This window comes from Neopelma chrysocephalum, unplaced genomic scaffold, assembly GCF_003984885.1.
Source record: "Neopelma chrysocephalum unplaced genomic scaffold, ASM398488v2 Primary Assembly neopelma1_103b, whole genome shotgun sequence".
NCBI classification, from domain to species: Eukaryota; Metazoa; Chordata; class Aves; order Passeriformes; family Pipridae; genus Neopelma; species Neopelma chrysocephalum.
Window position 1 is genome coordinate 34406 of NW_020897767.1, and position 27677 is coordinate 62082.

General features: G+C 38.3%; 1 protein-coding gene across 12 annotated transcripts in view; it reads left to right on the top strand.

The window, feature by feature from the left end:
• BAZ2B (bromodomain adjacent to zinc finger domain 2B) overlaps positions 1–27677 on the top strand; it is a 65287-nt gene that overhangs the window by 20145 nt on the left and 17465 nt on the right. For 3 of the 12 annotated variants that reach the window (XM_027695797.1, XM_027695804.1, XM_027695798.1), the window contains exons 5-23: positions 1228–1434; positions 2118–2516; positions 4070–4679; positions 5876–6172; positions 8517–8577; positions 9097–9205; positions 9471–9572; positions 14350–14560; positions 15998–16090; positions 16211–16272; positions 17142–17207; positions 17947–18012; positions 18626–18670; positions 18922–18954; positions 20133–20198; positions 22349–22489; positions 23240–23494; positions 24269–24483; positions 25866–25940. In XM_027695797.1, coding sequence (XP_027551598.1) covers positions 1228–1434; positions 2118–2516; positions 4070–4679; positions 5876–6172; positions 8517–8577; positions 9097–9205; positions 9471–9572; positions 14350–14560; positions 15998–16090; positions 16211–16272; positions 17142–17207; positions 17947–18012; positions 18626–18670; positions 18922–18954; positions 20133–20198; positions 22349–22489; positions 23240–23494; positions 24269–24483; positions 25866–25940 — 3113 coding nt within the window. The remainder of the gene's footprint in view (positions 1–1227; positions 1435–2117; positions 2517–4069; positions 4680–5875; positions 6173–8516; positions 8578–9096; positions 9206–9470; positions 9573–14349; positions 14561–15997; positions 16091–16210; positions 16273–17141; positions 17208–17946; positions 18013–18625; positions 18671–18921; positions 18955–20132; positions 20199–22348; positions 22490–23239; positions 23495–24268; positions 24484–25865; positions 25941–27677) is intronic. The other 9 variants (XM_027695799.1, XM_027695801.1, XM_027695802.1 and 6 more) reach the window with 6 other exon arrangements.

Here is a 27677-nt window from a genome sequence, read left to right on the forward strand (position 1 = left end):
AATACTGAAGTGGAGGTGGTTGTTCCTAGTCTTAGTCAACATTTGTAATGCTGATATTTGTAACTTCTTTCCTCTGAAACTTAGAGGTAATTGGTATTTGTAAATGTAATGATTTGAACAAGCTTTCCAATGAAAACACAGAAAATACTCTAAATGAGAATTCCATCATGAGGAGGATTAACGCACTCCACCACCATTCCTCCCCAGAAAATCTGTATTTTTATTTCAGTGTGCTAGAATGAAGCCATGGCAGGAATTGAAGTCAGAGGAATAAGTAAGGGGGCATATGGGAGTATTTTTTGCTGGGCTTTGTACAAATGATGTTACATTTCTAAATTTCAAATATAACAGCTCTTGCCTCTTCTTCTAAAAGGTATGGTTTATTTTAAAACATTTTATCTATACTTCTCTAAATGTTCCTTTCTTTAGGATTTTGGTTTTTTAGTATTCATCTTCTGACTTCCTCGATCATCTCCTTAGTTGTAGGTTTTTTTTGAGGATGGTATCTAAAAAAATGTAAAAATAAATTTTTAGTTTGGTTTTTTTTTTAAAGAAGGCTTTTTTCAGTTGATGAAAATCTAAAGAGTTACTTTTTGTGCAATGTTTTCTTCCTGAATTGAATTCTAGTCCTGTTATCCTACCATCTTGGGGAATCCTCAAGTGCAGTCTGATGGTAACTTGTATTCTGTGAATAGTTTTGCCTGTAGTGTTTGAAAAACAACTTCTCAGTTGATAGAAGCATTGATCATCAAAGTTGTAGTTATAAGTTCTCATCCAGTTTCTTTTTTCTTGTGCGTGTATGTGATCATTAAAAGGGTTATACGTAACAGTGATAAACCAAAATCTGTCTAAAAAGTGCCTTTACCACTGTGTGGGATCCTCACTCATCACAGTATATTTGTGGCGTATCATGGTGTGTCTGTTGAGCATAAGAGTGTTGGAGACAGATGTCATTGTGTTGCTCTCATATACTATCCGTGACTAGGCCTTAATTTGATGTATTGCTTTGAAATGTAGTGATGCCAACTGCGTGTGGTCAGAAGAATATTGCAGTGGAACTTTGTGACCAGTTTTTAATCTTCATCATCTTGTGAAACGCTTTCTCTTTTAAGGACAGCAGATCACTGTACTCCAAAGTCTCACTGTTCTTTGTTCCAAAGATTATGTGTAATAATAAGATTATGTAACAAAGCTGAACCATTAACAGAGAATTCATCTTTCTGGTAGAAGCCTAGAAAAAAAGCAATGGAAAGCTCTAGTAACAGTGACAGTGATTCGGGCTCCTCTTCAGACACCTCAAGTGAAGGCATAAGTAGCAGTGACTCGGATGACCTAGAGGAGGATGAAGAGGAGGAGGAGGACCAGAGTGCTGAAGAGAGTGAAGATGATGAATCTGATTCTGAAAACGAAGCACACCACAAAAGCAAGAACAAGGTAGGTATAACACCCCACCCTGCTGCTCACAGTCCTGTCACTGCAGGCTGTTTGTGACAAACTGACCTGTTCCCGTCTGTGAAAAAATAGCCAACAATATTTAACTGCACGTTAATAAATGCTAAGAATGCTCTTTTTAGGTTTGCTTCAGAGTTTTCTGTTCATGGTTTTTTTTGCTTCCTTTATGTGTGAACATGTCTGCGTATTGCTGTTCTTTATGGGCTAGGAGTTTAAGAGTTGATAGACTCTTATGTTTGTTGTAAAATAGGAAATACAAAAAAATTAAGTACTGTGTGCTAGTATTGCATTGGAAATATATCTTTATGGATATTGCTTCAGCAGTTGCTTTTTTCCTACTAGATTGGTTACTTTCCCTGGTAGGCAGCAGAACGAGAAGATTTCAATTTTTTTCTATCCTGTTAGGTTTACAGTCAAAAATACATTTAAGAACAACCATGGTTTAGTACTCCTTTTCTAGTAAGCACTGTCTGCACATGCTGAAACTGTGGGGGGGGAAAACCCAACTGAACAATAAATATATTACAAGACTGATTTAAAAATTATTATTGTTGATTCTCTGCCTAGAATAGTATAATTGTTTCATGGAGGCTGATCATATGCGTTGTTTTTATCAAAGGATTTTTAACTTCCATAAGGAACAGTCAAAAATACATATTTTGCAGGTGCTAATGCATAGTGGTGTAACAGATACGAAAACTGACGGACAAAAAACACATGAAAAGTCTCAAGAAAAAAGAACACACCAGCAGATACCTCTTGTGTCTGATTCCCAGACTCACTCATCATTCCAGTCCCAGCAGAAGCAGCCTCAGGTTTTGTCACAGCAGCTTCCATTTATTTTCCAAAGCTCTCAGGCAAAGGAGGAATCTGTGAACAAACACACAAGTGTAATACAGTCTACAGGATTGGTTCCTAATGTGAAACCTTTGTCTTTGGTACATCAAGCCAAAAAGGAAACCTATTTAAAACTCATAGTTCCTTCCCCTGATCTACTCAAAGCAGGGAATAAAAATACCTCTGAAGAATCTCTCTCTTTGACCAGCGATGTCAGATCAAAACGGGTGAGTGAATGTTTTGATTATTTGTGATCTCTGTTACTTGCTTAACAAGATGGAACATTGTGCTGTCAAGCTCTTTTAAATACAATGTGTTAAAATTATAAGTGTATATTTTTTCATAATGAAGTTTTTATGTGCTTTTGAAGTTAATCTGGATTTCTGAATGGTGTAAATGAATTAGATTGTGTGGGTCATGGATCTCTTAAGGACAATGTGCAGCTAAAATCAGTATCAAAATAAGAAAAGTACTCATGGATAAATTGTGTGGCCTGGATATTTTTCTTGTGCTTCTAGTTTCAGTGAGAATGTTGATTGAATGCTTCACATATCTAGTATTGTAAGCGCAGCTTCACTTCATTTCAAGTTGGATAGTTTTAAGTCAAAGTAATTAAAATTACCTATTTTAATTATGATTTAAAAAAAAGAAGCTGAAAGCCTTTCTTAAAAAAATGTTCCATGTAACCTTGAGTTTTGTTTGCTCTTTAAAGACAGATATTTACACACTGATAGCTATAAAAAATCAGTAGGGCTATTTCCATAGATTTCTTAGAATCCCAGCTTGGGTTTGGGTTTGAAGATGCTTAAAGACCATCCAGTCCCATCCCCTGCCATGGGCAGAGACACCTTCCAGTATCCCAGGTGCTCTTTAGCTGGTGATCCTCATTTAGTGGTTTGATTTCTCTAAAAGATGTACTGGAGGTATGCATTGTGTGAATATTTATTTTGGAGGTTTTCATAATTTCAGATTCAGTTTTAAATGCTAGTGAGTTCAAGAATGTATTATGCTTGACTTTATTTTTAAAAATTGATTGAAAATATACATTTTACTATGTTTTCCATCAAAGATCATGTGGGGTTTTTTTCTTTGTAAGATTCTTTAGACTAAAGACAGTGTAAGCTTTACATGCATTTCTGAGCCACTACTGATTAAGTTTTACCTGGCAAACCTTAAAGAACTACATTTTCAGTTAAAAAATTAGTATATCACAGCACTTATGACTAATGCCTTCCCCCCACCCCTGTTTATTTTTTTAATAAAATTTTTCTATGCCAAGAGTCTTCTGTTAGCTTTCTGCTAGTATTGTGGCCATTAGTGTTTAAAAATGCATTACCTTGCGCTTCTAAATGAAAAAATTATTAAAGGTAGTTTTACATTCACTAATGATACTATTATATACAGAAATAAGTTGTAAGTGGGGGTTTTTCTATGCTGGTACATAAGAGTAGTCTCTTTCTAAAAATTACTATTTTCAAGGGACTTAATATTTTTATGAAAGTCACTGTCTAGAGCAATATAGCATGTGAGAAATATTCCCTACATAATTTGGATCAACTTAGTCTTGATTTCAATTTGTCTTTTCCTACTTGATTTACAGTGAAAATCATGCAAGATTTGTGTAACTTGTGGTTACTCATCTCTTCCGTGGTAGCCTGCTTTTGACGTACTGAAAATAGCTTAGCAGATGTTTACCATTTCCTAGTGTTCACCTGCCTGAATACTAAAGAAAACCAAACAAACACCTCCACATTTTATTCCTGTCTTCTTATTTCTTTAGGAACAATATAAACAGACATTCCCAGCAGCACAGCTAAAGAAACAGGAATCATCTAAGAACCTGAAGAAGGTTATCGCAGCTTTGTCAAGCCCCAAATCAACATCAAGTTCACCAGCTCATCAAAAACTGACATCCTTGGAAAACAACCATTCTAACCCATTCCTGACAAATGCACTTTTAGGTAATCACCAACCCAATGGAGTTATTCAGAGCGTCATCCAGGAGGCTCCTCTTGCACTCACTACGAAACCGAAACCCCAGACCAAGAGCAATGAAAGTGTAGCCATTTCCAGTAGTGCCCCCTTTTCTTTGCCAGTAAACTTGAGTGCATGTGGGAAAAAACCAGCTGGTAACCGGACACCTGTTATGCCCTCTACCTCTCCTGTGTTACCTGGTTCAGGAAAGGATAAACCAGTCAGCAATAATGCAGTAAATGCAGTAAAACCACAACACCGCCTCCACTCTGCAAAACTGGTGGTGGAGCAGTTCAGAGGGGTAGACTCAGATGCCCCCAGCAGTAAAGACTCTGACGACTCAAATGATGATGACGACGATGATGAAGATGAAGATGAGGACGACGAAGATGATGATTCTGATGATAGCCAATCAGGTGGTTTAACCTTTTTAATAGGAAAAGCAGAAAGTTTATTTTTTGAGTTTTGAAAACATGCATTTCCCACCATATTTTAAAATAGGGGTAGGAAATATTGGGCCATCATGGCCCACACTGTCCTACATATATCCTTGAAATGAGCACATCTCCCCATCCCCATTATATCACACCCAAAATCATGTTTGGAGTGTTTTGATACTTGGTCAGCTGTCCTAGTAAGGTGGCTCCACAGCCTTCTGGAAAGGCTGTCAGAGTCCTGCCTTCAACATCAGTCATCTGGCCTGTAGCTCGTGTCCTGCTGATGTGACAAGGTGCTCAGAATGGGATGGAGATTGTCTGATTGGTGGTTAATGATTCTGGCAGGCAGAGCCTAGCTGCAAAACAGGCTTCCCTAACCAGAGAGGGACTAAACAAAGGCCTTCAAATTGTCGAGAGTGGCAAGAAAAGCGTGTTTCTATGCCTCATTCAGGAGCACAGTAGTCCATGAGCAAGAATTTGGACAGTTCTAAGGGCTGCAGTCCAGACTATTATTTTAAAGGCTCTTAAGCAAGAGCAAGGACTGTTTTTATTAAGGAGTTGATTGTATTCACAGTTACTCCTTTCTCCCCTGTGAGCTGATATCCCTTGGGTCCAGTCTCCACCTTCATTATTCTCTTTCCCTCTCATCCACATACCCTGTACAAATCTTTTTCTCTCACAGCTGTAGCCCATCTTTAGTTCCTTACCCTGTGTATCCTTGATTGTAACTCTTCCTTTGCCCAGATCGCTGTACTTCCAATTCAGACACCTCTCAGCCTGTACCCAGTTCTGTTGTTTTCTTCCTCTTCACGATGGATTTCACACCCTGTGAAATGCCCTTCTTGGGACAGTGCCCAGCTATTGCCTGGCTAACAGACTGATTGAGCTATAGCTCATTCTAGGGTGAACAGTCTCTTAAAACACTGCAGCTTCTGTCACTCATCTCTTCCCATTCAAAAGAACAGTGCATTATTATGCAGAATTACTTTATGCTGTCATAGTTATAGTAATTTTAAAGTTTAGGTAGTTAATTATAACCTTCTATTTATACTCAGGAGGTGTTATTAAAAACATATATAATAAGACAAATGACTTTTCAAGTGTTAGAACTTTAATGTACTTTCCAGTAGTTATCAAGTCATAATGTGCCTTTTGCCACACTTTTTTTCAAACAGAGTCTGACAGTAATTCTGAGTCAGATACAGAAGGGTCTGAGGAGGAAGATGATGAGGATGATAAAGACCAAGATGAATCGGATACAGACACTGAGGGAGAAAAAACTCCGCTGAAACTGAATAAAACGTCATCCTCTGTGAAGAGCTCTTCCATTGGTCTTGCAGCTCATTCCACCCCGCTCAATCTCCAAGTAGCAAAGTCCCCCAGCTCGGCTCCAGCTGCCTTGTGTCCCGAGTCGCAGCCGGCGGTGTTCCTCGGGACAGCGCCCGCCGCCCTCCCGCCAAGTGCCCACTGTGGTATCTCCATGTCTTCTCTTATAGTACCTGTATCAGCTGAGGTGCATGTGTTGTAAAAGGAGTTACAATAGTAGTCCAGGTGCTGGTATCAAGTGATACCTCAAGAAGGAAGGTTTTTACCATAAGAACAATAACTCGGTGAACAGCCTCCCCAGGGATGTGTCAGAGGCCCCCCTCACTGGATATTTTCAGGTGCCAGTTGGTCAGGGGACAAGATGGTCTCAGCCAGGCTCCCTTTCCCATGAAAGGTTGAACCAAGTGTCTTTTGACACTTTGTCCCTTCCAACCTCAGCTCAGTTGAGTGACTCCGTGATTGTTTCATGGGTGTTTGTAGCAGACATTAAAGTGAGCCAGCAGAATTGCAGGTTCTCCAGACTAGAACATTACACTTAGACCAGGACGTTTTAGCTCATGTAATTATTTGACAGAAGGTAAGATGAAATAGCCAGAGTCAATATTTATTACATTAAAACTCTTTGTTATTTAGTCTTTGTTATTTACCGTTTTATTCTAAACTAGTTATTCTTACTTATTTCTAATTTCTGGGCATTAGAGGAGGCATTCTGAATCTTCTGGTTTTGCCCCTCCCTTGACAAATTTTGTTAAGAGTATAACTTTATTCATTATTATTTAAAAATTCTCAGTAGAATTTATGGTTTTTTGCAAGGACTTATTTTTGAAAGGTTCACAAAAAGTACATATAGCATTTGCCTGATGTTACCTAGTGTTTAAAATTCTTTGGTGACTAATTTGTAAGATTTACTAATTACTATAACTACAGTAAAGAATGCATTTTTGGAAGTCACACTTGTTAATTTGCATGGTAACAATGAAATTGCATGAATTAGAAACTTGATGTTTAATCAACATGCATATAAGTAGATTTTTAAATGAGGACATGCGCTTATAAATGGGTTTTTATGTTTGGATTGGGTGGAATAGGAATTTCATTCCATGTCATCAAGGGCATTAGATTTGAAGCACTGTAATCTGATCTACTTCATATTTTCCCCAGAAACAGGCCTGTTAATTGTACAGTCTGTAAAAGATTTCCCATGGATTAGGAGTAGTCCAAATTGTTAACTTACAAAGTTCAGGGATCTGTGTTAATTTATGATGCTTTGAAAAGACTGATAGCAGATTTTTGTCTGTTTACAGGGGTGGGAGGTAGAAAAAATTAGTTTTGTGTCCTTGTTTTAGATGTAACAGTACTACACCTAAGAATCACCTAATAAGAATCACCATAACACACCAAAATATGTTTGTGTCCATTTTACCTAGAGTTGGTCAGTCATTGAAGAGGTCTTGTGATCTCTTTGCCGTGTTGTTGTGCATTGGACAGCTCATTTTTATGTCACTTGTGTTCGGAAGAGAAGCCTCCCTCTGTCCCTCCCTCCCTCCCCTGGGACCGTTTGCAGTAACACAATATTCAGGTGGGGGAGGTTGAGTGCAGACCTGTGCCTAAAGCTTGGCACCCAAGCACAGGCAGCTCCTCAGTGCTTATCTAGAGCACTCTTTGCACTACCTGGAAGTAGCTGCTGGCATCTCACCTGGGAGCTGTGCCCTGGCCTGGTGTGACACTCCCGGCTGTAGGAGCTTGGAACCAGGGCTTCAGTTTGATAATGGAACTCACTCAGATCCATTCCCAGGGGAGAGATGGGGCACATTTTTGACACAAGGTCCAAACTATCTTTTTGAGAAGTGCTTCTTACAGAAGTTGTTCTGTGTACATAGTTCATGTCCTACAGCTGTCTGAGAGGCCTGAGAAAAGGACCAGCCTTTGACTCACACTAAAAACCCCGCATTTGGTAATTGTCCCTGTGATATTATTGATTCAGTCTCTTCACTAGCACCAAACACATCTGTTTGTACTTGGAAAAGCTGAAATAGTCCTGAAAATTTTCTGCATTTGGCAGGTGACTGTTGTCTATACACAGTACTCTAAGAAGACTGAACCTATTAGAATGTATGGATCTTTAGAGTGTTTTCATTTGCATCTTCTGTACTGAAAAAAATCATGTATAGTCTAGTCTAGAAAAAGAGGTGTGCAAGGAATTATTTTAGCAATACATGACAGCACCAAGCAAAGCGAGTCGTTAAGTATAGAACAGTTAGGTTTTTCTGTTTACAGTTCCAGAGAAAGAGGTTACAGGAAACTTAGAGGAAAATGTATTTCAAAAGGAGATCAACTGCAGTGATTTTTCTTGGTAGTTGAGGTACATAATACCTAGAATGAAACAAATTATTTATCTTTTGTTTTGGGGATACAAACATAAAAGGTACATTTTAGGAATGTTTTCATTTTGTAAGTTCTGTTAGGTGTTAATCAGAAATTCTGTTTCAGGTATTTCAAAAAGACGAAGAGTAGCAGATGAACGGGAGCTGCGTGTTCCTCTCGAATATGGGTAGGTTGTGTATGTACTTGCCTTGCCTTAAAGGAAGATAATACCTTCAAAAGTCAATTGGTAAAGAAATGACAGTTGAAAAATTTTTGAGGCTGAATAATAAGGAAAGGGCTTCAACAGTTTAGATTTCTGACTTCCAGTGACTGGGACAACATATTTTGTGTGTTAATTTTTGTGCCTTAAATTTGCTATTTTGCAAACATGACCTGTCTCTTAGCAGTTTTGCCACTGGAAATTAATCCTGATTGCTAGATCTGAGTCAATATAGACTCCAGATAACTCCCTGAAGTATAGTTCTAAGCCATTTAAAATCTGGTAATATGTAAGTAGCTTGATATAAGTAAATCCATATATACAGTCAGTTTGGATAATCTACATAATAAAATTTTCTGGTTTTGTCTGATTTGTGATACTCTAGTCACATTCTCCTCTTTTCTTTTTTTGGTAAAATTCTTAAGTTGACATGAATTACTTTTTAAAAAGTGTGTTGTTGTATGCAATTATTTCATATTACTCTAGCTGGCAAAGAGAAACCCGAATCAGAAACTTTGGTGGTCGTCTTCAAGGAGAAGTAGCATATTTTGCACCTTGTGGAAAGAAGCTGAGACAGTATCCTGAAGTAGTAAAGGTACATTCATTTTTTAACTTCTCTGTTCTAATGCTACTAAGCATGCCTGCAATTAAAAAGTGCAATTTTTTTCTCTCCAGTAACGATATTTATTTCCTGTGATATGAGGCGTAATGTATCTCGGTCTGTTACTGATTTGAACTCTTATAAATGCATATCCCTTTGACAGAATGTGCAAAACATTACACTCACAAAGTTAGCTGTACGTCAAAGCTGGGTTGTAATTATTTACAAGCTGAAGTGGAAAAATATGTGATTTTTTCAGTATCTCAGCAGAAATGGAATAATGGATATCTCAAGGGACAATTTCAGCTTCAGTGCAAAAATAGGAGTCGGTGACTTCTATGAAGCCAGAGATGGACCGCAGGTATCCACTTTTTAAAAAGTAAAGTCTTTGATCCAAGGAGCATTAACTTAAGTGTAGGTGAAGTAATTTTTGCTTTTTTTAGCTAATTATTTCTAAAACTCGTGCGTGTTTCTTTAATAGTAGTGAGATTGAGACGCTGAGAGCTGGACCCAAGGCGGTGTTGAAAGCTGTTCCCTTCAAGTGCTTTTGTTTGGAGGGAGCAGGAATTCACACTCTTTAATGATCAGCTCTGATCCTGGATTAGGCTGGTACAGAAACTCTGAGCTACCTATTCTATCTTAGTGTGCAGATATTCCTGACTTAAACCTTTATGTCTTCCTTTATTGTGGACAAGCTCTATCAATAGTAGTTTAAATGTATGTGTTAAATCCCACTCTTCTCATGTGTTCATGTGCATAATTTATATATGTGTATGTGTGTTTGTATATATGTGTAAAATGCATGTTTATATGCAGTGTGTCCTTTATCAAGAATACTGACTGAGCATCCTGAGACTTACGGAAAGGAATGCAGGGCTATCCCAGCTATGCTTTACAGTGGTAGAACTGTTAGACTGTGAGTAGATAAACCACACAAGGATAAGTAAAACTAGAATTTTAGGGAAATTGTGTTACTGTGTTTGTGCCATGCTGTGTTACTGTATTTTGGCCATGTTGCAGTTTCTTCAGGATGTGCACCAAAGTTTTTGGACTTCTGTCAGTGAATATATTTGCTTCTTTAAAAGAAAAGCCTTCTGAACATGTTACTAGCTCTCAGCAAGTCTTGAATTCAGGCTCTAGTTAAGCCTTATGTCCTTGTGATACCATGTAGAAATATGTAATGTTTGCATGGTATAAATTTGAAAGCATTAAAGACTGAGTTCATAGTAAGCAGCTACTTCTAGGTGGTGCTTACTGATTCCTGGCTTACAGGGTAAAACATTGCTAAACTTGTTTCATGTTTGGCCTTCAGAAAACAGCAGTTACAAGTTCCTGTAGTTGTGAACTTCATTTCGTACCTGAATTGCTTGAGTGAAATAATTCTTTGTACTGTGAACATAATGTATCTACTCACTTTTTACCCTGTTACCTTTTTTGTGTCTCTTGCCCATATTACTTCATTAGTGTTGTCCCCTTCTCTAGTTATCTGTTTCTTCTCCCTTTAGTTCATGAGTTGAACTGTGATCTATAAAACTTGAGAGTGAAGGCAGTGAGAGGGGCAGATTTCTACTGGCAAGGCTGGCAGGGTGAACGTTAAGTTGCTGCACATAAACTGTAGTTTCTACTGATGGAGTTTGTGCTAGGTTCTACTGAGACTTGGGTAAACAAAGGAAAAGGTTTTTTTAGAAAAAGAGACTGAGGGCAGCTGTGTCAGCTGTGCTAAAATGTCTTTACATTTTATGTATGAATGAAAAGTTTATAATGTAAACATGGGAGCTGCACTCAGGCTGATAATACGCACCCAGTAAAACAGTATGTGATACTGATACTTCATGAAAAGAATTTGCATCCTTTTTACTGCAGTTTTTTGAATTGTCCAGCTTCAAACTAATATGCGACAATCATGGATATCTGGAGGTAATTCCAGAAATTTTATATCTGCATTTGTGGTAGTTTTGATTATTCTGTACAGCCTTTTGTGGTTATTCTTCCTTTTCTTTGTTTTATATTTCTGTCACCTTTTGAGATATGCAGTATCCAGAGGGATGGGGTAAGTTTCAGAGAACTCTAAGATGGAATGAGATGTGAAGAAAATTATCTTAAGGTGAAATCAGTTATATTGAAGAATTACCTATAGCAAGCCAAAAATATGTGGATTACCTGCTTCTGATAGTGCCTGTGTTTGTTACTCGTGGTTTGCAAGCAACCAGATATTACAGGTTATTCAAAGAGCAATGAAATGCTGTAACAGAGAAGCAGATCTGGCAGAAGTGGGCCATGAAAGAGTAGGGTTAGAAGAACATTTGAAGTTTGGCGAAGTGGTGGTGGCAAATGTGAAAATTCAGTGACAGGACCTGGAAGCTTTAAACTGCTGTGATTTAGAAAGATTACTGTGAATGTGACTTGGGGTGCTAAAGAGGACACGGGTCCTCATGAGTTTAGGTAATATGGATAGGAGTGTTTGTCCTATTCCGAGTTCTGCAATTCATTTTAGAAAGGTTTGTTGTTAATTTTTCCTCACAAATCTAATCTGAAATTTTTGTGGATTTTTGCTTCATGTAAAGTGCCTATGGTTTTGTTCATTATTTTGGGTAGCAGGATTTGAGCTTGATTCTGCTTCCACATGTGCTTGTCTGGTGCCTTTTTGGCAAATGTCCTGATTGCAGCACAGTGTTGCAGTACATGGTAGATGCTCAAAGGTGAGAAATTGAATGCAGTTCTTATTTTGATTAGTTTCAACAATAAAATACAACATTTCACAGTGTAATTCCCATTATTTCTCTAATGTTTGAGTGACTAAGCTTAGATTTTATGGAAGCCTGTGATTCTCCTATATTAGGGCTCAACCCCCATATTTTTCTTTGGAATATTGAAAATCCACATCGAGTATTAGATTGTACCTTTTTTTAATAGAAATGTATTTTGAGTTAGATTCTAAAAGATGTCTGAGCAGAAAATGTAGATGGTCAGTCACCTCTTGCTTAACTCTTAATGGCTTTGTTCTGGACTATTTTTGTCTTGTCCTCTCTTACACTTGTGGAAAGTTGTGCATGCACAGTGTCCTTTGTCAGGACATTAAACAGTCTTCTCCCCATTCCCTGAAACACCTGCTCCTTTTGCCTATTGAACTTGCTACTACCTTCATTTGACAGCCTCTGGTTTCTCTTTTAGGTGGCATTAGGAAAATGTAATACACATAATACATGGTCTCTGGCACTGATGATCTTGTAGACCTCTTACCTTCCTTTTCTGTGTATTTATTATCATTATTATTATTATCATTAGTGTCAGTAACCACAGAACATACAAATACAGAGCAAGAGCGATTTCCATTGCAGGTTCTAAAGTACTTCTTGAATTACGACTACTTCTCCTTTCCTCTGATTCCTGTTTTGCCTCCCCTCTCCTGGCATCTGTGTTTTATGGAATAGGATTTTCTAGACTGGAAGTTGGTGTAGGTGAATAAGTACAGTATTGAAGCTACCTCAATAAACTGAACCTGTGATAAATTGTAATTCAAGTACCAGGCAGGGAAATCAAAGTTACACCTGAGTAATACTCTTAAAAGATAGTAAGAGAACTTCTGGTTAAGTATTAGAGGTAAATATTTTGGATTGAAGAGTCCCTAGTGGTGATGCATGATGCTGTACACATTAATGATACGGTCATGGTTCTGAGCAGTGCATTTTCAGAACATAACTAATAACAAAGCCCTTTGAAATGTCTGCAGACCAAGTGTGACATGTACTCTTGGGATGGTCTTAACTGGGAGGTTAAGGTATCTTTGCAGATACTGATAAATCCCTTGAAACCTGAATGTTTCATTAGCAAACTAATGCTTTTACTGAAGTTATGTTAAACCTTTGTAACTGTGAAGAATGAGCAGAACTAATTAAAGACAAATTGCCAGAATAAGCAAAAATCGTTTATGTTATGGTACAGCAGATTTGATGTTAATGTTTATGTACGTATAAGTATGAAAACTTAAACATTCCAAATGTATTTTTCCTGAACTGATATTTAATGAGTTTCTAAGTTACCAGCTTTAGCAGGCATTTTTGAAATCTTCTACAGATCTTTTTAAGGCAAGTTATGGAGAAGTCCCAAAGGATACTTAGCTTACATATTTTTCCCTGCATTTCTTAAAAACTTGAGGAAATGGTAAAAGATGTTACAATTTTGAAATATTGATGTTCAATCAAACAGGATCAGCTAGACTGTGCTGTTTTGCTTGGTAGGGGCAATAAATTACTTTTCAGTAATCAATTAATGTAAAGCTATTTCTATGTGAGGATTAACTTGTGTATTTTTATGAACAAAGTATTTCAGTAACTTCTTGTGTGATTCCACAAAATACTCTGGTAAGAACAGTGAGAGCAAGGGTGGAATGTACTGCTGCATGCTTTATTTAGTTAGAGAATAAATATATCCGTGTATGAATTTTTAGTTCAGATACATGGATGCTTAAAAGTTACAAACATTGATTGCTTCAAGTTGGCACAGAAATAGTTTTACAGTGGATGAGGAGAGAACTCAATTGTACTAAAACTTTAAGATTGAAATGCGTCTGTTTTTTCAACTCAGTTGTTGAGATCTACACCACTTGAAAGCAGTATTTGAAAATACATTACTGCATTTGCTTGTTACGTGTGTCGGAATTTCTGTAAACACTCAGTTGAAAGACAGCAACTCGGCTTGACATATTTTTTCATTCATGTTGAGCAGTAGATTATGTGAAAGCAGAATAGTTGGTTTTGAGTTCACAAAATAAGAATCCATTTTACCTTTTAAAAAGGGTTGAGCAATTTGACTTGATCAGAAATAATTAAAAATAACATAGTAATGGCATACCTACTAGGTAATAACTTTGTATGTCACTGAATAGTCTTCAAAATCTTTCATAGTGGTACAACTTACAAAGTTCTGAGTGATAACCTCTCAATATATAGCTTCTGTGCATCATCAAAGCGTTGTCCTACCCAAATGGTACATCACAGCTCTCACATATTTTCTATCTATAACTTACTGGGGGGGGAAGTCTCTTGCTGTTCGTGTTCTCAAGTGTCTTAGAATTATTTCTCTTTTTTTTTTTGAATCTGTGTTTGTAATACCTCTCTGTGAAATGTGTCGATTCAAAGGGTGTGCAGTGGTGTCTTCTGAAAGAAGAGGAGGTCATTCCCCGGATCAGAGCGATGGAAGGGCGTAGAGGACGACCCCCAAACCCAGACAGACAGCACTCCAGGGAGGAGTCACGGACAAGGCGCCGCAAGGGCCGACCGCCGAACGTCGGCAGCACGGAATTCCTGGACAACGCCGATGCAAAGCTTTTGAGAAAGCTCCAGGCTCAAGGTAAGAAATGTCTTACTGTTTTCACAAACAGGGTATTAGGATATAGAGAGTTAATGTTTTTCCTGAAGAAGAGTGATGTGTTTCACCAGGAAATGAGTATACAGCATTTGATTCGGGAAACTTGGTACATACTTTTATTGAAGGCTTTTTTGAGATGAGTAAACGTGTGTAGGTTTTAAAGGAAGAAGTGAGCTTTAGGGTCCCTTCCAACCCAAACCATTCTATGATAATTGTCCTCGTACTGTGGCATGAGAGTCTTATTGCTTTGGAGTTATCATTTGATACCAAGAATTCTAGTTTCTTTGATTTCTTTTTAGATTCTTAGCTTGTTGTAGAAGTCCTTAAATTTTGCTCCATACAGTGCATACTAGTTGAATGGAAGTACAGGTGTACTGTTTTGTCGTCCCTGTTTTTTGTAGTGTTTCCCACTGGTCCTTTTCAGGTACATGGTGAACATTAACCACATCCTCCTCATGGGTTGTGCCAATTTAAACCAAGTGATCTTCTGTATCTCTTGGCCTTTCCATAGCTCATAGTTTAAGTTCTTGTCTATGACATAAATTCTAATATCCAGCTACAGATTCTGTTTCAGTTAAGGTGTAACTGCTTCTTCTGTGTGCTTTCCCCACGGAAGCGTGAAGGTTTCCCTGTTGTCATTTACCTATTTACACTACTCTTGGTATCTACAGCATCCTCTGACCTATACAAGGATTTTCTGTATGTTTGCCTGGGTCTTAGTCATTGCACAAGAAGCTGTATTTTGGGGGATGCTGTCAGAGAGGTCCTGGACCTCAGTCCTTTGAAAAGCAAGCTGAATTCAACTTCCAGAAAATCCTTTCTACAGCTGGCTTTTATCAGTGTGTCCATAAGCAGTTAATTCAAATTTCAGCAATACTGTCATGTAGAGTAGCTTCAGGTGGTTACTAATTAGCATAAGAGATTTAGGTAGCCACAGGAAAGAGAGGTGTGACCCAGATGAGTGTGCCCTCCCTGCCTTGTTAAAAAAGAATTAGATAACTACATGGGGAGACTTCCAAGGAAAACAGCAATTCCATCTTTCTGAATAAAATGTTGATATAGTACTTCTGAAAAGATTTTTTGCTTTAAAAAGAAAGAAGGAAATGGTTTTAAAATGGTGCAGCATTATTGGCCTGATTCTGTCACTTAATAGACAATTCTTTTCTTCCAAAAATAGTATTTTATTTTATGTAGAAAATATCTGTGTTTACACTATGTTTTTACCCTGTTGATGTAGTTACTGATACATGAGATGCCACTAAAGGTAGTTGACAGTGAAATTTTGTAAAAGTCAGCATGTGCAAAAGAAATCCACTGTTTGCTCTGTCTTTACAACATACAAATGTCTGGAACATGGACTGTATCTTTATTGTTGGACAGCACTGTTTTTATGGACTTAATATTTTCTTTTTGTAACAGAAATAGCCAGGCAAGCAGCACAAATAAAGCTACTTAGGAAACTTCAGAAGCAAGAACAAGCACGAGCTGCCAAGGAAGCAAAAAAACAGCAAGGTAAGTATTACTTGTGAAAGTTTGTGCATGTTAGCGGATTATTTTGAAAAGCATTAATAAAAATTAACCTGTCTCTTGTCATGTTCTGCTGATATTAATTCATTTGCTTTTGTTTATTAGCTATCATGGCAGCTGAAGAAAAGCGAAAGCAAAAGGAGCAGATAAAGATAATGAAGCAGCAGGTAAACTTTCTGTGATTCCTAAATGAGCCCTTTAAATTATATTTTGAATTATTGAATTAGGTGCTTCAAATATTTAGTAAATTACTAAGTATGCTGATAACAAAGTGTATGTTTTAAATCTAGTGTTCAAGAGCACACAGTGTATGTTACTTAAAATTCTAAACTCCAATAAATCCACCACGGCTGTTAAATCCCTTTAGGGTTGGGACTCTACCACTGCACTGAGCAGCCTGTGCCAAAGCTGGACAACCCTTTCCTTGAAGAAATTTCACCTAATATCCAATTAAACCTCCCCTGGCACAGCCTGAGGCCGTTCCCTCTCCTCCTGTCCCTTGTTCCCTGGGAGCAGAGCCCGACCCCCCCCGGCTCCCCCCTCCTGTCAGGGGGTTGCAGAGCCAGAAGGTCCCCCCTGAGCCTCCTTTTCTCCAGGCTGAGCCCCTCCAGCTCCCTCAGCCCCTCCTGCTGCCCCAGACCCTTCCCCAGCTCCATTGCCCTTTCTTCTCTGGACACTTCAGTGTTTGTATTTGGTCTCAGTCCTAAATAGCTCCCCACTGTCAGCTAGAATTTGAGTGCTGTTGGCTTGTTTACATTGCCATTAATCTTGTCCTCTGAAAAAATAAAATAAAAAACTACGACAACTTGAACATGAGCACCTATGCATAACTAAGAGTAGGTTCCTTCAGGGTTATACCAGACATCTTTTAATGCTAGTAAAAATTCTATGGAAACAGTTGACTACAGTGGGTATGAGACTTCATAACAAAAAGTATGTATGTATAAACTTGGTCATTTTTCAAATGTAAGAATAAATTTGCTTTCTCGATATTTTTATCTTTATTTTAAAAGAAATAACTTTCTTACCCTTGTAGGAAAAAATCAAGAGAATCCAGCAAATCAGAATGGAGAAAGAACTTCGAGCTCAGCAAATTTTAGAGGTAGAAATAATGACTCAAATGTAATTTTTGTGTTGCCATTTTAAAGAATGTTGTATTTTAACAGTCACATGTGTAGTTAGGCATATAACTAAATGCAACAACTCTAACAACCTGGATTTCCAAAGGCCAGTTCAAACACGTGTCTTAAAAAATTTTTCTTAAAAAATCTACATTAACTATGCCCCAAATCTTGGAAATGTTCACTTAGGCTCACGACTTTCTACATGAAGTCTTGTATGTGCTAAAATGAACAGCAGAGCTGTTCCATTATTAGAGAACAAGTTTGCAGTAGCAGGATGTTCAAACAGTATAATGCTCTGCTCTGAATGAAGTGCAGTGGATGTCAAATACTGTGTCTGTATGTATGCTAGAATATACTGATACATGGAATGGGTTTGCTAGTGTACTAGCAAAGATAGATTGCTAGTTTTCAAGTCTTCATTGATGGAATAATTAGTGGTAACTCTTTGCCATTTATATTGTTTCTGTGTGTACCTGCTTTCTTATAATAGCCAGGTGAAGCAATTTTGAGTGGGACTTGAAATTCTGGCTTAATTTTTAAGAAGTAAGTGAATTGGGAGTTGGTTCATCATGAAAGCTGCATTGAGGAAGAGATCTGTTGTAATGTACACACTAAGTGATGATGATTTTTAACTTTTAAAGGCACATAACTTTATTTCTAGTTATATTGTTCTCAACTTGTGATGGTGCTGTTGTATGACCTGTTTTGCATGCACAGGCAAAAAAGAAAAAGAAGGAAGAAGCAGCAAATGCCAAATTATTGGAGGCCGAAAAACGAATTAAGGTTAGTTTGGAGGAGCTCCAGAAACAAGGTCTGTGTTATTGTGCATAATATACGTTGCTGTATAAAAAGCAGTAAATTTGGAAGAATGTTCATGGCTGAGGAAACTGTACATAGAGACAGCACACAATAACATGTACATGTGGTTATATAATTGCACGAAGCATGTGCAGAGGGGTTTGTGTATGTGTGACATACACACGTGTGAATATACAGAGACATTCCCTTGAGTTTTGCTTACGTGATGCCTGGTTTGCACAACAGAATGCCCGTTCAGTAACATTATTCACAGTATTCTTTAAGCACACTGTATCAAAAAACTTTGTTGTTTCTCAGCAAGCCTAGTCTCTTCTAGGCTGTATGCATACAAGACTGCAGAACTCTTACAAATACTGGCAAATATGGTGCATACAGGTGCTTGCATAGCTGCTTTGGCATTCTTGGTGTGTTCTCACATGGACCTCCCAGCTCACCAGCCTTCCTGTTGTGTACACTGTGCTCAGCTCACAGGGGGCAGGGAAGTTAGAATTTAACTCAGATGTGCTGTTTTTGTGTGGCAAAACTGTGCAATTTGGTAAGTAAATTTTAATAGATATTTTCAATATGCTTTTTTAAGGAGAAGGAGATGCGAAGGCAGCAGGCTGTTCTTCTGAAGCACCAGGTTGGTATATGTTCAGTTGACCAGACAGACAGAATGCCAATTGTGAGCTACTACTTTAAGCTATATGGGGGTGGGGTGGAATCTTCAAAATAAGCCCTTTTTAAACTTCTGGGTTTGATTCCTGCACAGATTTTCTTTCGCCTTATGATTTGTTGCTTTGCTTTGGTATTGGGGTCTTTTGGGGGATTATAAAGTGGTTTTATGACTTTGTGATTTCTGTTTCATAATGTTGTGCCAACTCTTTCTACCAGGAGTTGGAGAGGCATAGACTAGATATGGTATGGGTATGTTTATTTTTGTACATCTAACACCGCATTGTGATTTGGTTGTGATATGGTTGTCATAGCAATGCATAAAATGTAGCACTGGCTGCTGTCATATTACATACTGCTGCATGGCTTTACAGCACAGTGCATTGCATACATCTGCTTGTCTTGTCTGTTCAGGAAAAAAAAGGACATGTGTTGAACATGTGTATAAATCGAACATGGCAATAACTAAGTGAGGTTTTAAACCAGAGATCTATGTTACTGATGTCCTAGTAGAAATTTGACTACTATATAAAATCAGGGATTAATGCAAAATTAATAGGTAGTCACTTGTATAATTTTTGCAAGCCTTGTCCCATTCACTGGGAATGAATCCAGATATTTTAAAAACAATTTGAATTAACCTGTTTTAGAATCCAGGATGATGTCTTCCCTAAGTTTGTAAGATACTGAGGAAATTAACTTTCAGCCGGTGGTAAATTCATACTGTTACAAGTATACAGTGAAACATTAGAATGTAATGCTGGCCTCACCCAATCAAATGGTAAAATTCCCATAGCCTTTACTGGGGCCAGGATTTACTCTACAGCTTTTAAGGCAAAACTCCCATACTTAATGCCCTAGAACAGTGCTCCTTAATGCGTTTGAAGTTACCGCCGTGATTTATTGAGGGACAGGCATCAGTAAACCAAGTGTTGTTGTGTACGTATGTGCACCACCACTGGCTTGATTAAAACTGATCTAGAGCTGAGAATATTAATTTGTTGCTTGGTTACAAAAATGTTAGTATTTGCAATGTTTGAGAAAGACCAGTATAAAATTTCTGCTGAATTGGCTATTGAAGAAGTAAATTGCAAGTTCCCTCATAGCAGATGTAAGGTAACTGACCTGTTCCAGCCAACCATTATGCTTTTTGTTCTGCCAGCTTATGAAGGAGCATCACAACTGACCATAAGTAAACCTGTATGCTTCTTTTTTACACTGTCTCCATGTTCATTGCTTTACCTTTTTGCTTTTGATTGTTCTTGTATTTGCTTTCTAAACCTGAACTAAAACATGCACAGACTTGGCCATTCTTGTCCTATATTTAGTATTTACTGTGACTTGTCTATTAATGCTAAATTTGTTATTCAGCTTTTTTACTGATTTGAAAATGTGGATTAGTTTCGTTCTAATATTACCTGCTTCAATAGGAACGCGAACGGAGAAGACAACATATGATGCTTATGAAAGCCATGGAAGCACGTAAAAAAGCAGAAGTGAGTATTAACCTCGGAAAGCTTGAGGGTTTCACGGTTTCATTCTCTAGTTATCTGTAGCAGAGCAGTGTCTTTGATGTACATGTAGGTAGTTTCATTTGTATACATGGCAGCGGTAGGACAAGAAGTAATAGGCACAAATTGAAATACAGGAAATCCTCTTCAAACTTAAGAAAAACTGTTCTACTTGGAGGCCGATGGTTGAACACTGGCACAGATTGCCCAGTTTTGAGAGTTCTGGATGTTTTTGAGAGGAAACATAAGTAAAATACAAAAGAACATAATTGCTAACTTATTTTTTGGTTTTATATATTTTTCTATATCCTGAGACTTTTTTTTAAATCTCTGTATCCTGAGACTTTTATAAATAAAGTACAGATAACTAAGATATTGAAGTAAAATAACTGTCATTATAGCAACTAGTTGTCAAAGAAGTTTTAAAACTTTGCTCTTGGATGTATTCACAAACTTTAATAAAAGTGACTGACCAAAACCAAGAAATATTGACTAATACTTCAGTGCAAGGAAATAGAGGAAAATGATACCCTAAGCACCCATCCCACTGTTGGAAATCAGGATGCCAGGCTACATGGTTGTTTAGTATGATCCAGTGCTGTAACTGTATTCCTGCTCTAATAGAAACAGAATAGTGGTTAAAGTTTGCATTTTTAATCATAACTGCAAATTACTGTATTGCCCCATAAATATCCATATGTACACCTCTTGTTTTCTTCAGACTTGGAGTGTTTCTAATTGGCAAAAACAAGTTGTAGGAAATGCCAGTTGGCTTTGAGACCTTGACATAGTTTAAGATAAAAGGCAACAAACAATTTAAAAAACAAACCAGGGAGTATTTTCCATTTTAAGATAAAGTTTTGGGTTTTGTGAGCTGCTTTAGTGTATTGTGAATTTCTACACAAGATGTCCCTTATGAACTCACCAGAGATATGAGGCCTGTGTTGGCAATACAGAGGGTGCTTGCACAGCTGCAGAGCAGGAAGCAGTTGGGCAGATGGGGAGTTCTGTATGTCACTGCTTTTTTCTGCCAGTGTTAATTTACTGGTTCAAATGTGTTCTTTGTGTCCAGTGAGAAACTCGATCTTGCATAAAATCCACCAAAAACCATAGCAGTAGAGGTCCTGGTCTCAGTGCAGTCACAGTGGTTGTCCACAGGAGTCACCAGTGCTCTGGCAATACTCAGTACAGAATCAATAGAATGAATCAGGAGTTGTGGGACCTGCCAGAACTCCCCAGCGGGGTCAGCGGTTAAGAACCATCTGCAAACGCGGCCCAGCCCTGACTTAGGATCGCCCACACTCTGATCTGTGCAAAATGTGATGGTGGTCAATGGAAGAGACCAGAGCGACCTCCTAAACTGACGGAATGGTGGAGAGTGGTTCCGAGTCATGGGAAGCAACTTGGCTTGGTTCTTTAGCCCTTCCGTGCCCCAGGTGAAAGCACGTACGGTGTCTTCACCGCTGGAGCAGATTGTTCAGTCGTGACTCCCACGCACACCCGTGTGTTTGGGGGTACGTCCCCGGTCCTGTGCTCCAAAGAGGAGCATCGATAGATGCAGATTCCATACATTCTCCACTTGATATTGGTTGCACAGAGATGTGTAGGGAATTGTGTCGTCAGGACAGTGGATTGGTGCTGGGCATGGGGCTGCAGAACGCCTGGAGCCAGGGATAGGAAAGGCCATTGGAGCTCCAAGTTCAGAGTCAGTCTTGTCTGGTTAGAGTGACAGAGGGGCTCAGTAATGTGTGGGACATCTCTGGAGAGGGTGTTGGGAGAGACAAGTAATAAAAGCTTGACTTCTCACTTGATGATCCCCATGTTCTTGTTGTGTAAATGAGACATAAAGGACCATTCAGTTTTCAGATTGCATGTGAAGTACATGGTAATTCAAGCCCAGAATCTATCTGTTTGAAAAGATCTGTTGTGTTTTATAAGCTATTCATATCCAGTTTGTGTATTATGGGAATTTTTAAACCATGTGTTGTTCACTTGTCCCTTTACTGTAATGCAGGTTCCTTAGTTGCTGTGGTAATTACTAAGGTTACATAAGTAGTGCTTTTTAAATTTGTAGTTTGTTCCTTTGTAAGTTTAAGATGTAAGGTTTATTTTCTGCCTTTTTAATTCTGCTTAAGGAAAAAGAGCGGTTAAAGCAAGAGAAACGTGATGAAAAAAGATTAAATAAAGAACGTAAGCTGGAACAGAGAAGACTGGAATTAGAAATGGCAAAGGAGCTAAAGAAGCCTAATGAAGATATGTGCTTAGCAGACCAGAAGGTAACCACAGCAACATAAATTTATTTTCTTGCCTTTTGTTTGTGTATTTTATCATTGTGACAATAACTTTTTTCTTGCAGCCATGCCCAAAGCATTCAAGTTTTGATCCAGCTAATTAGAGAACTATTTGAAATATATACAAATACAAGATATTAGAACACTTCAGTGGCACATGTTTAGTTAATGAAAAGCTTTTTGTTTAAAAGCAGCCTGCTTCCCAAAAAGCACTTGCATGATTGCTTCAAAAAAATTCTTTACTCTGAGTTATTTTTACATCGGGATATGCATCATGTCTCAGTACACAGGCACTAGATAGTCATCTAGACAACTCTTATAAGCTGTTGCTCAAAAAAAATTACTCTCCCAGTCTTCTGTGTTTTTAGTTCTTGTCCTTAAAGACTTGACAAAGCTCAGGTTCCAAACCTCTCTGTGTCAGAGAAATCCCTTCTCTTTGCCCCCTAAATATTTTTACACCACTTTTTACAGTAATTTGGCTCAGCATAGATCCTGGTAGCGTCTCCTGACCAAAAAGGAAGTACATCTTAATCTCTGGCCTCCTGTACTGTGAAAAGATCCATGTGTGTCAGCGTGGAATGGCTGGGGAGTGCAGGTTCCCTGGAGCCTTTATCTTCCAGCATTGGCCTGCTGGAGGTCGTAAGGAAGTATCAGCCCATTTCCTTAGCTGGTATCAAAAAAGGGTTCTTTCCAAATATACTGCTGAAGCTTGCACCGGTTTTTGTTGCTTTCCAGCCTTTCCCAGAGCTGCCTCGCATCCCCGGCCTCGTCCTCGATGGAAGCACCTTCTCAGATTGTCTCATGGTGGTGCAGTTCCTGCGAAACTTTGGGAAAGTTCTTGGCTTTGATGTGAGTGTGGATGTCCCCTCCCTGAGTGTCCTTCAGGAGGGTTTGCTCAACATAGGGGACAGCATGGGAGAAGTACAGGACTTGGTTGTGAAGCTTGTCTCTGCAGCTGTGTGTGACCCAGGACTTGGTACAGGATACAAGGTAAAAAAAGAAAAAAGAAGGAAAAAAACCCATAGGAAACACCCTGTATATATGAATGTATTCTTCCCAGTGCCTCTGTGACACTTCTCTGATTTGGATTTCCATTCACTTTCCTATTTCTTTTCTTTGGTGTCACTGTTCTAATGTTACTCCAAGACTTTCTGTGCCCTGTCAGCCTTCCGATTTTCCAGAACTCATATATTTCTGGGTATTTTCTCTACACACACACATTCCATTTTTATTTGGACCTTTTGTGGGGTCACTGTCACATCTGAGGCTATGTGTATTAACTCCTTTCCCCCCCCCTTTTCGTTCTTACCCTCATGTTCTATTCTCATGAATCTTGCCGTTTCTTTCTCTAAAGTCTGCTGTGTAGGTGACTTCCTCAAAACTCCAATTAATTCATGATTTTCTTTCTTACTGGCCTTCTTTTTCAAGCCAGTACAGCTCTCTTCCACTCCAGAAGTCTACACAGCATCATTGTACAAAACAGTATTCATCAGTTTCTAATTGGACATTGTCTTTTTTAATTTCATTCATTTAATTATTATTAATATTATCTCTGTTCTTAAAAACTTAAGGGTGAAGACATAATAATTTTTTTACTGTATTTAAGATTTACATTAGAATAGTTTTCAAGAATAATCATGTTTAAAAGTCCTTATGTAAAAATGCAAATGAACCCACCCCCCTCTTCTAAAAACAATAATACGGCCCGCGAAGGAAAATAATAGTTTAAAATATAATTGTTTGAAATGTCTTTATCCTTTTTAGGCCAAAACTATTCTTGGGGAACACTTACTGAGTGTTGGTATCAATCGAGACAACGTGTCTGAGATTCTGCAGATATTCATGGAGGCTCACTGTGGGCAAACAGAGCTGACAGAGAGCTTGAAGACAAAAGCTTTCCAGGCACACACACCAGCTCAGAAAGCATCAGTACTTGCCTTTCTGGTCAATGAGTTAGCATGCAGCAAAAGTGTAGTAAGGTAAGATTTTCCCTAAATAGGTGTGTAAAAATAAAGTTATAAAAATGTTGTAGTTCAGAAATACTGTGAATACACTGTGTTCTGTTACAGGAGGGCTGTTGACATTCTTGTAATGAAAGCTGAAATTGGTCGAGTTACTGCTTCTTACCTTTATTTACTTCTGATATGACAGAAGAATAGAACTTTGTTTGAAATAGAACTCCATGTTTGGTCCATAATTTTGTTTCCAAAGCTTGCACCAAAATTTCTCCAGCAATTTTTGGAGTAAAAGATGAGGTTGATTACAAAGCAATGTACTAGGTAGTCTAGCGAATAATTTAGAAGAGTTGTTCAAATCTTCTGCAGTATTCTTTTTTCCTTTTGTTTTTCAAGACATGTCTAAATGCTTTAACTGGGGTCATAATGTGAGGTGGCAAACTTGATGTAGTAATCCAAGAAAGGTGTGCACTGCATTTCATAATTTTAAACCCCCCTATGTTCAACAACTTGTCAAAACCCAACGTGCAATAAAAGTTATGAAATGGCATTCTCTAGGATGCCTGTTCTCCCACAGACTGACTGACTGTGGTAAAGTCTTTTATCACCTCACTGAGTGCTGCTTTGTTTCCTGGTGAATTCTGTGGGTTTGGTACATGGTGCTGCCAAAGCGAATCAGGGCTGTGGAAGGCAAGAATGGAAGAGGTACTTCAGGTTTTCCAAAGTTGAAAAATAGCAGGAGTGGGCAGTGGAAGTACTGTGCATGAGCTGTGCAGGAGAGTTCATGTGTATCGTTCAAATTCATCGTAGGAAGAAACTTCTTGTTGCAGATGACTGTTAAGTCCTGTTTGTAGAAACGATGGCTCAGAACTTGAGTTTCTATATTTTGATTATAGAAACAACTCTAATCTGCTGAATTGCTGAGGCTGGGATGTGCTGGGAGCAGGCTTGCAGACGGTGGCTGGACTGAAACCTGTGTTTTGGTTCCTCAGTTTCTGCAGTGAAAAGTGAATGCTGGTTTGTAGATCCCAGGGGTCCTGGGCAGAATACCTTGGATGTACCAATGGTAACTGTTTTTTCAGCACAGGGGTAGCTGCTTTGTGGCAAAGACATCTCGAGGCTTGGCACTGAATTAGAGCTCTGGAAGGAAATGTCAGCTGTTTTCAATGACAGGCTTCTTCTGGAAAGGAAGCTGAGGTGATACTGTAGCTAAAGACTGACATAGGTACAGCTGCGTCAGTGTTCTGGGTATTGACATTTGCTAGCTTTAAAATGGTGTCTTTTGAATTTTAACCAAGACAGTTTTTTCTCCAAGACAGTTTTTCGAGGCAAAGTGTCTGTACATAAATGAATGTCAGAAAAAAATGTGTACGTTTGCAGTTAATGGATTATTTTGTCTTTGACAGTGAAATTGATAAAAACATTGATTATATGTCAAACTTAAGGAGAGATAAATGGATGGTTGAAGGCAAACTTCGGAAGTAAGTTTTGTTTCCTTAAATATTACAATATATTGCTTTTTTACCTTTGTTCAGATATGCTGCTATATGGGGAATTGCTTCTGAGAACATAATTAGCTGATGCAGTTACAGTTTACCAAGAAAATAGTAACCAAACTACTTAATTAAGATGGATGTGGATTTAGAATGGTGCAGCACCAGTCTTTTACAGTCTGTTAAAGATGCATGAGATTCAGAGGGTTAGTGTCCCTCAGAACTGGAGCAAAGTCAAGTCCATTTTGAATTTTTTGGAACAAAGTAAAAAGTTTTTAATTGGAATATTAAAGGAACTGTAAAATTGCTATTGACATTTTCAAAGTTTATTTGGACCTACCATAACTCCCACTGTTCATTCTGAAAAGCGTTTTAAGATGACATGATTTTCCTACAACAGTTGCCAATTAAGTTTTGCTAATTTATGTTTTCTTAGTGTTTCCCATCTGTCAGTGTTGCGTTGCTCCCTATAGCTAGGGATCAGATGTAGAATGCAAACTTTGAGATATTTTATATATTTTTATTGAAGGTAAAATTGGAACTTTTGAAGGGTTGTCAGTTCATATTCACTGTTCTCCCATCCTACAAGACAAAATTCCATACAGCAAGCACACGGCTCCAACTCCCAGGAAGCTGGATGGCATAAAGTTAATGAATCACAGGGGGTAAAAATGCATAGCCAGACTCTACTTTTTGTTTCTTTGTCATCTTTACCTCTTGCTAGGAACAGTAAATCCTTTCTTAGTCCTTGCTTTAGGTACTTTTGTTTCTAATCTTATGTCTCCCTTTTTTCCCTTTAATGTATCTCAGAAGGAAGAAGGAAAGAAGTAAAGAAGAAGGACAAGAGGGAGGTAGAGGAAAAAATTAGACCAACAGAAAGAAATTCTCTACTGATAGTGCAGATCCCAGTCTGCACAGGGTTAATGTATTTTATCTTTTAGGATAATCCAAATACCTTTTTCCTTTCTTCATCTGTATCCCCTCTATGGGATATAGTTTAAAAACAGTTTTTGAAGTTCTGATGTAGCCAACTTACCATTAGTGGAATGGGACCCTTCCCTGTCCTTATCTTCTTACGGCCTGCTCAGTCTTTCTCTCCCTCCATCAAACTGTAAGTACTTGTAGATGTAGGATTTTCTCTTTTCCTTACAATCTCTCATTTCTTCCCTTTCAAACAGTGGGCATAATACCCTGAAGTCCCAAGCCCCTCTTCCTTGCTCCAATCATTTCTCCATTTCTTGTTTTCTCCTCTCCTGTGTGGATTTCAGGTTCCAGTAGTGCTGACCCCATTTTTCAGCGTAAGTATCGCAAGAGAGCTTGGAAATGTTGCTCTTCTGCTTTGAATTCACTGGGCTTGATTCATCTCTCTCATCTTTGGTTCAAAATTTTTGGATTTTCCACTGTTTTTCTGATGAACTCTAAGAAGCTTTTTAGAAGAGCCACCTTTGATCAATTTAAACAAAGTTCTCTTCTTTATTATGTCAGTTGGTGTTTTTCATAAACTCTTACAACTGTTCTGGGGCTTCTCTGAAAAGAAATCTGTACGTTTCAGTCTTCTTTTTGGTCTTTTTTTCTGCTTCCAGACTTCATTCTTACACGGTACCTTCCCCATCCATTCACATCTCAGTCTAATTTTTAAGCATCCCAGTCCCAAACAGTTTTGCATGGGAATACCTGGGTTCTTGAGCACTCGCGGTGTGATCAGCAAATGTGGCCTCTTTTCAC